Source organism: Podarcis pityusensis, assembly GCF_964106645.2.
Source record: "Podarcis pityusensis genome assembly, chromosome: 9".
In the NCBI taxonomy this organism is placed as follows: domain Eukaryota; kingdom Metazoa; phylum Chordata; class Lepidosauria; order Squamata; family Lacertidae; genus Podarcis; species Podarcis pityusensis.
In genome coordinates, this window is record NC_138034.1 from 74549350 (window position 1) to 74557781 (window position 8432).

An 8432-nucleotide genomic window follows, 5' to 3' on the forward strand; every position below is an offset into this window, starting at 1 on the left:
GAGCGAGCAAATCAAACGTTGCTGCAAGGACTGAAAACCTTGTTGCATGATGCCAATCTCCCTGATAAGTATTGGGGGGAGGCTCTGTCGAATTTTGTTTACACTTATAATCGCAGATTGTCATCACCTATTGGTTGTACCCCCTATGAGAAGATGTTTGGTAAGAAACCCAACATCAAACACATGAGAATCTTTGGTTCTGACATGTGGGTACACACCCCACAGAGCAACAAGCTTGGGAAGCGTGGGGCACATGGTTTGTTCATGGGGTACGAAAAAGGTGCATACAGGGTGTGGATGACTGACTCTAAGTCCATAAAGTTCACAAAGAGTGTTGAGTACAGTCCTAAGTGGGGGGAAAATGTGGGAATTTTCCAGAGTTACCCAGAGGAGGATGAAGGTGATGTGAAGAAAGCAGATAATGTTGAGGAAGCTGAGGAAGCTGAGGATGATGATGATGATCAGAGTTCAGATTCCAGCTCAGTGGGCGGCACTGCTGCTGGTGTCAGTGACAGTGATGACACAGCAGACTACAAGAGCGCAAAGGCCTCAGTCAGACCATCTGATGCGTCTGACAATGAACTGGAAGAACCACTGTTCACCATTGGTCACTTTTCTCCTAAGAAGGAGGAGATGAGTCCAGAAGACTTGCGTCTAGTACGCAGATCTGAAAGAGCGATGAAGGGCAGACCTCCAAAGAGATTTGCTGATGAGTTTGCTAAGATGGCAACTGCTGTTCTTAGTAGCTCAGAGAAGGTGTGGGAACCTTCAAGCTTCAAAGAGGTTCAGGAGTTAACCTCTAAAGATGCTGAGCCTTGGCTTAATGCCATGAAGGCTGAAGTTGATTCCTTGAATAGGAACCAAACTTGGGAACTGGTACCGGTAGTCCCAGGAATGAGACTGGTTGGCAGCAAATGGGTCTTCAAGGCCAAGACAGACCAGAATGGCAAGGTTGTCAGACACAAAGCCAGATTGGTTGCCAGAGGTTTTTCACAGGTACCAGGACAGGATTACCACGAGACCTACTCACCCACCGTCAAGTATGAGAGCATTCGGCTGATGCTCAAGATAGCTGCAGAGGAGAAACTGCATGTTTCCCATCATGACATTAATACAGCTTTTTTGTACGGGATTTTGGGGGAGGAGCTGTATATGCTTCCACCTGACGGGATGCAGATACAGAAGGGAATGGTCTGTAAACTGCGGAAATCCTTATATGGTCTCAAGCAGAGTGCCAGGTGTTGGAACACAAAGCTCACTGAGACATTGCTTTCTCTAGGTTTTCACCAGGGCAAAGCTGATCCATGTGTGTTTGTCAAGGAGGAGGGGCAAAACGAACTGTATTGTTTATGTTTTGTTGATGATCTTCTGATGTTTTGGAAGAATCAGGCTTTGTACCAAAGCACCCTAGCTCAGCTGAAGGAGCACTTTGACATGAAGGATCTTGGTGAGGTATCCAACTATCTTTCTCTGCAGGTGGAGAGGGACCAAGCAGGTAATTTTCTGGTACACCAAACACAGAAAATTGCTGATGTATTAACCAGGTTGAATTTGGTTGATGCAAACCCAGCAGACACACCGATGGTGACAGGTTACCAGGTAGATAGTACTGCTGAAGCGTTTTCTGACACAACGCTGTACAGATGCATTCTAGGCAAGTTGAATTTCATTGCTAGATGCTCAAGACCTGACATAGCTGTAAGCACTAACCTGCTTAGAAGACATGCTAACAATCCTACTGTTCAGGATTGGAAAGCTCTGAAGCGCATAGCCCGCTATTTAAAAGGGACTTTGCACTACAGGCTGAGGTTCACCAGTCAGAAGACTGGAGGTCTTGAAATCTTTGCAGATGCTAGTTTTGGAAGTGACACCACAGATGGTACAAGCACTTCTGGAGTATGCTACATGTACAACCACTGTCTGTTTGACTGGCTGTGCAAGAAGCAAACGACAGTGAGCCTAGGTTCCTGTGAAGCAGAACTCAATGCTCTGTCATTTTCACTCATGGATTGTGAATGGTTGATGCAACTGTTTAAGGATATCAGAGTTTCTGTGAAATGTCCTATACAAGTGTATCAAGACAATAGATCCTGTTTGGCTTTGCTGAACTCAGAGAGTTGCAAGCAAAGAACCAAGTACTTGCAGATTAAGCTACATCGTGCAAGAGAGTGTATTGAGAAAGGACTCATTCAGGTGTCCTACATGGCAGGAAATGAAATTCCTGCTGATCTGTTGTCTAAGGTTGTTAACAGAGAACAACTTAAGGTATATGTACAGAAGTTGCAATTGGGTTGAACCACAGGTACTACAGGTTACACGGAAAGGGGGAGGATGTTAGGATATTTCCGTTCCACCTTAAAAGGGAGCAGGCTTTGTGAGTCAGAGTCTGCGTATTTCCTGTTTCCACAGGATGTTTCTGATGTTGCTTTCGTTTCTCTCTCTGTGTCGTAGACACTGAAGCAGGCAGTCATGTTTTTCTTTGTTCTGATCAACGCTGAATAAAACTTGTAAATAATGCTCTCCTGAGTGCGACTTTTGCTGTGTATTATCTGCTGATAGAGAGTGTGCATCGGCTCTAGAATGTTCTGGAGCTCATGTCGCTAATTGCTGATACTGCGTGTCTACGGGAGATCGATGGATCGTCCGGCAGCCGGCTTGGGGGCCATGATGGACTTTATCTCCCTGGCAGTATCCCAACAGGATTAACCAGACATCAATAATAATAATAATAATAATAATAATAAATATTTATATCATGCCCATCTGGCTAGGTTTCCACTGTAATGGAGCTGTTGCCCAGAAAGGCTCAACAACATGGCCTTTTGACTGTGTCCATACTATTTAAAATCCTGTACCTAATAGAGAACTTGTACATAGTACACAGAGAACTTGTGACCTTACCTATGTTGCTGGTTTGCAGCTTGAGACGGTCACCCTGCAGTTTCACAGGGAAGGGCCCTAGTGGGCCAGAGCTAGTATGCTCATCCCTACAGCCCTCTGCACATGTGCTCACTTAAAACACCTGAAGAAAGCTACCCATTCTCTGTTTCCAGCTGTGCTAATCTGACTGATATTTCAAAACGGGATTGGCACCAGAATGTGCCATTCTAGCCTGTAATGGAAAAGAGAAGTCCATCCCAATGGTTCTGAAATCGCCTATTGCCTCAAAGGTTCTGGCACCTTGACGTTGACCGATAAAAGTGGTTTCTGAGTAACTTACTAATAGCCTGCTGTAGTTCGCTGATTTTCTTTTTCTCTTCGGATATTGCCGCAGATATATTCTCAGCTTTCTTGAATTTTGTGATATCTAAGAGAGTGGCAACAATTGAAGTTGGGAGGAATCTCAAACAGCCATGTACAGATACTGAAAAGCCATGTTTCTCAAGATCTAATATTTACTTTTCATATATAGGAACCTAGGAAGTTGCCTTATACAGAATCAGACCATTCATTAATCTAGATGAGAATTGTCTGCACTGACTAGCAATGGCTCTCCAGGGCTTCTGAAAGAGGTCATTCCCACCTCTGCCTGGAGATGCTGAAAATTGAACCTTGGGCCTTTTTTAGCACAACAACAACAATGGCATTTGCACATCAACTGAGCTGGACTCCTTTCCTGGAGCTTCTGGATAGCTCAGTCAGTAGAGCATGAGACTCTTAATCTCAGGGTTGTGGATTTGAACCCCCAATTGGGTGAAAGATTCTTGCACTGCATGGGGTTGAGCTAGAAGACCCTTGTGATCCCTTCCAACTCTGAAACTCCAAAACGTAGGTTAATCAGCCTCGTATAACCAACATGCTTAACTCTAAATAATGCATTAAGGTATTCAAGCCATAGAGTATGCTGTCCTGCCAGATTCAGCTACATTGGGAAGAAATAGGTAATCAAGCCTATTGTTTTTCCCCAGGCTGCTTGAGAAGCTCAGTATGTGGTGAGGTTTGATCTGGTTGCTCAAGCTCAAGCTCTTGGGTTCCTGTACCAATACTCTAGGAAATTCCTCCACATTGTTGCTAAGCTACGTTTTCCTGGTTTGATCTGGGTGCTCAAGCTCAGCCACATGCTCCTCATGAGCCACTCTTGAGTTCTTGTTCCAATACTCTAGGAAATTCCTCCACATTGTTGCTAAGCCAAGTTTCCCTGCCGTGCACCTTTTCTGAAGCACATGGCTCTGACCTTTGAAGAGTTTGTAAGCAAAGCATTCTTTAACTCACCAAGTGTGTGTTCTTGTTTACTGGGGAAAGAGGAAAACTTTGGAACTCACTTGGAAGAGCCTATTTTAAAGGTCTAGCAGCCTATACTTTCATGCTGACATTTGCTGCATATTTTGTGACTGTGAATCTCTGCTGGGTTCTCTCACCAATGGGTACTTGCCCCAAACTTGGAGATTGGAATTCAGGAATTTTCTTTCTTATATCAATATATTTTCCCACCAACACGGCACACCCCCCCCCATGCTTCTGGAGAAGTTGAGAATAGAATGAGCTTGAGGCAACCCACCCATTCCTCTTCGACTTCCCTGAACTGAGTAATGAGAAGAAATGGTGGGCTGTGGAAGGAGCTTCTGTGCAGACAAAAAGTAACATATGACTTACCATCTGCCTCAAAAAGATCCGGAAAGGTGTCTTCTACCATTTGCAGAATCTTTGTCGTTCCTTCTTCAAATATGGCTCTCCTTTGCACTTCCTTAACATCTAAAGGTGATGATGGGGAAAGTTGTTCATTGCATGTGGGAGAATAGCTTTGCTTCCCCCAGCACCCCTTTGGAAGGGATTAAGTTGCATTTGGAATGAGACTTCTGTCGTATAAGTTCCAATATGTAATGTACTTCCCAAAATTTGTAAAGGAAGAATTTCTCCTCTAGGAAGGTCCATTTTCAAGCCTCAAGATCTAATTTAGAGTCCTTCCTTTAGAATATCTTCATAGATAGATAGATAGATAGATAGATAGATAGATAGATAGATATAGGAATGAGTGTGTGGGGGTATGTGTATTCTGAATTACAGAGGTGCCGGGCCCTTACAGGAGATGAACATGATGGCTCCCTCATCTTGACAAGGAGATCGAGACCTAGAATCCCCTCCTCCCTCCACCTGACACTTGACAGAGGTGTTCTCCAGGACGTCTGTGGGTACTCCAGCCTCTCGATACCCTTGGGAGTTGAAGAAAGCATTTCAGCCTTGCGAAGCTCTCCTTCCCCCAGAGGTGAAGCAACCTGCTCCGGTACCTGGAGCGGCACTCGTCCCAGGGGGTGTGGAGTGCCACCCACGGGGGACGTGGTGTGCGTCCCGGAGGTCATGGCACCCGTCCCGGGGGCATGGAATGCCGCCCGTAGGGGTGGCGTGCTTCCTGGGGGGATGCATACCGCTGGGGTCGGGGGGGATGCATACGCGCCCCGGGGGACACTGCTGATTGGGGGTTGGCATTTTGCCCCCCCTTTTGGAATGACACCCAGTACAGCCGCCCCCCCTCCGCCATGGAATGCCCCAGTCTCCCCCTTGACTGAGTCTCTTTCAGTAGCAGGAGAGTTGCTGCCATCTTGCAGAGTGGAAAAAGGAAACCAATTATGTGTGGGATTTCAACCATCTCCCCAAGCTGTATCATACTGTACTTGCAGAGCCACTTCCAGCCCCGACTTTACCTGCCCCACAGGTAAAGTCATATGAGATCAGCTATAGGGCAGGTGGGCTTGGCTGGCCAGGGTCGGGTCTACCCCACTCTCACAGTCCAGATTTGTCAAGAAAGGAACAGCTGAATGCACATATTTACGCTGGGCCATGAACATTAGGAAGGTTTTCTACAGGCTCCCAAAAGCAACAGTCTGGCCCCAACCTGCTTCATCCATGAGGTAGTGTAGCTGCTTTGGGTACTTCTCAGATTTGAGGACCCTAGGCCGCAACAGATGGTAGAGGTTGCAGTGTGCTCATCCAAGGAAGGGGTTAATTGCCTGAGTACAAAGGAGCAAGGCACATTCCAGAAGAGCTCCCAGAAGAACCAGTTGGGAAACGGGTGGTGCTGTGGTCTAAGCCACTGAGCCTAGGGCCTGCTGATTGGAAGGTCGCCGGTTCAAATCCCCGTGATGGGGTGAGCTCCGATTGCTCAGTCCAAGCTCCTGCCAACCTAGCAGTTTGAAAGCATGCAGTGCAAGTCGATAAATAGGGACCACTGCAGCGGGAAAGTAAACGGTGTTTCCGTGTGCTGCTCTGTTTTCTCCAGAAGCGGCTTAATCATGCTGGCCACATGACCCAGAAAAACTGTCTGTGGACAAATGTTGGCTGCCTCGGCCAGTAAAGTGGGATGAGTGCCGCAATCCCAGAGTTCTATGTGACTGGACTTAACCGTCTGGAGTCCTTTGCCTTTTTTTAACAAACCAGTTAAAAGTCTCTGAGCATTTCTTCAGGGACAACCCTACAGTGCCACTGGTTTCAATGGGAGAGAGTACATTAAATGTTTATCTCACCAACTGAAATCAGGAGGTGAAAGGGCTTAGTGGAGACCAGAACCTATCCTTTCCTTTTAAAGGTCTCCACTGAAATGAAGCAAGCAAGAGTGAATTGTAATTCTGCCCATTACCCTTTTATATTTTCCTAGAAGACTGGAACTTACACAGATAGGTCAGCATTATTGCCCCTATAACGGAGCCCATCACAAGCACTGCGCCAACATACAGGGAATATGAAGATTCGAAGAACTTTTTCACTTTTTCCTGCAAAGGTGTTAGTTCTCCTTGATGGACAGGAGGAGAGAAAATACTGCTTTAGCCATCAACAGACAACATCCCAGTGCCACCCCAGTCAAGAAATTCCTTATGATCTCTGGCAACCCATCTAGATCAACATATGGCAGTCAGCTTCCTAAACCCATGGTGGGGGGTTGCTCCACTGTGAAATGCCAGGGGGCCAGACCCTTGGAAGGTAAAGTGGATGAAGGAATCTGGCATGGAAGTATTGCTTCTTGAAGATACTTTTCTGCCCGTGTTCCCTGTCTGGAGGCCTCAGGAGCATGAAGAGACATCACCTGGGACTAGAAGGATCTTGGTCTGACCCAGCAAGCTCTTGCTATGTTCTCATAGAATAATAGACGAAGGCGGAAGGGACTACGAGGGTCATCTAGTCCAACCCCCTGCAATGCATGAATCTTTCCCCAATGTGGGTCTCAAACCCATGACCCTGAGATTAAGTGTCCCACTCTGCCCACTAAGCATAATGTTCTTATAGTGAAAGGTAGAGCTGAGGAGAGACTTCACGTCAAGAAGTTGATCCTCAACTAGCAGAGTGGATTGGACACCCTCAATGTGTCTGTTACCCTGGCCTGGAACAAGAACACAGCATACTCATGGGAAGATTGGGGTTGTGGAGTTCCATCTGGCTGCCCTCCATCAAGTAAGTGGAAGGGGCTGCAGCAGTGGATGGGTTGTAGTGAGGGTGAGGGCACATCAAGGAGAGCTTTCAGTTCCAGCTGGGGCTGTTCACTGCCAGCAGCAGATGGTGGACACAAACTCAAGTTCATTGCTCCTCAGTTGGACGTGGTGGATGCCCTGGACCTATAGAATATGCTTGTCCTCACTCTGGTCCTCCCCATCACAACTTTCCTTTACTGTTCCTTCCTCCTCCATGTGCTAATGAGCATACAGACCTGGTGCTTTTGCAGCCTTGTCTCCTGCGGGTGGTTCAGCTTTCTCTGGCTTATCTATATAAAGACAGGATGAGTATAGTAATGTTATATGATGAGATGAGATGATCAACATAAAAATAAACATCGAGCAACAGCCCGAAATATCTCAGCTCTGTCAATTGTCTACAGTACAATGTATTGGAGGGAACATATCAAGTCTGCAGATCTCTGTGTTCCTGTGAAGAGAAAATAGTAACCGAAGGGATTTACCTGGTGGCTTTTTAGGAGCCATTGAACTGGTTTCTTATTTTATTCGCAACCTGTGGGAGTATAAAGTAGACAGTGAAGTCAATGTGTTACTTAAAAGCAGAGTCACAATGGGCAATTCATAGGCAGTGTTGCCATGGAGACCCTCTCCCAGTTAATATAATTGTTAGAGGGAGTTACTGTAACAATGCACTTACCTGCATTTCTTATCCCTCTGATCTACCTCTCTACAATCCCACTATAGAACTCTGCAGGCATCTTTTAAAGTGTTGTGTGGTTCACAATAACACAATACATTTGTTAGTCTTTAAGCTGCCAAAATACTATGTATTGTTTTTGCTGCAGAAAGACTAATAAGGCAACTCTGAAGATGTTCTTATAATGCTAATTCCTTCATCCTTGACCATGATTGTTTAAAGCAGTTAAGGAATCACGGGTTCACTGCTTGTGCTATTAGAAAAGAATTTTGTGTCTCTCTCTCTCTCTCTCTCTCTCTCTCTCTCTCTCTCTCTCTCTCTGTGTGTGTGTGTGTGTGAGAGAGAGAGAGAGAGAG

The 8432-nt window shown here is 46.0% G+C and overlaps 1 protein-coding gene across 2 annotated transcripts in view; it reads right to left on the reverse strand.

Annotated features, from left to right (window-relative positions):
- Nucleotides 1-7989, reverse strand: part of LOC308485368 (uncharacterized protein) — a 33879-nt gene extending 25890 nt beyond the window's left edge. Inside the window, exons 1-5 of one of the 2 annotated variants that reach the window (XM_081021210.1) lie at nt 7883-7989; nt 7634-7687; nt 6605-6724; nt 4594-4692; nt 3221-3307 (exon numbers count right to left, since the gene is read on the reverse strand). In XM_081021210.1, the coding sequence (XP_080877336.1) occupies nt 3221-3307; nt 4594-4692; nt 6605-6724; nt 7634-7687; nt 7883-7904 (382 nt within the window). In that variant the 5' untranslated portion in view covers nt 7905-7989. The remainder of the gene's footprint in view (nt 1-3220; nt 3308-4593; nt 4693-6604; nt 6725-7633; nt 7688-7882) is intronic. The other variant, XM_081021209.1, reaches the window with a different exon arrangement.
- Between the last annotated feature and the right edge of the window lie 443 nt (nt 7990-8432).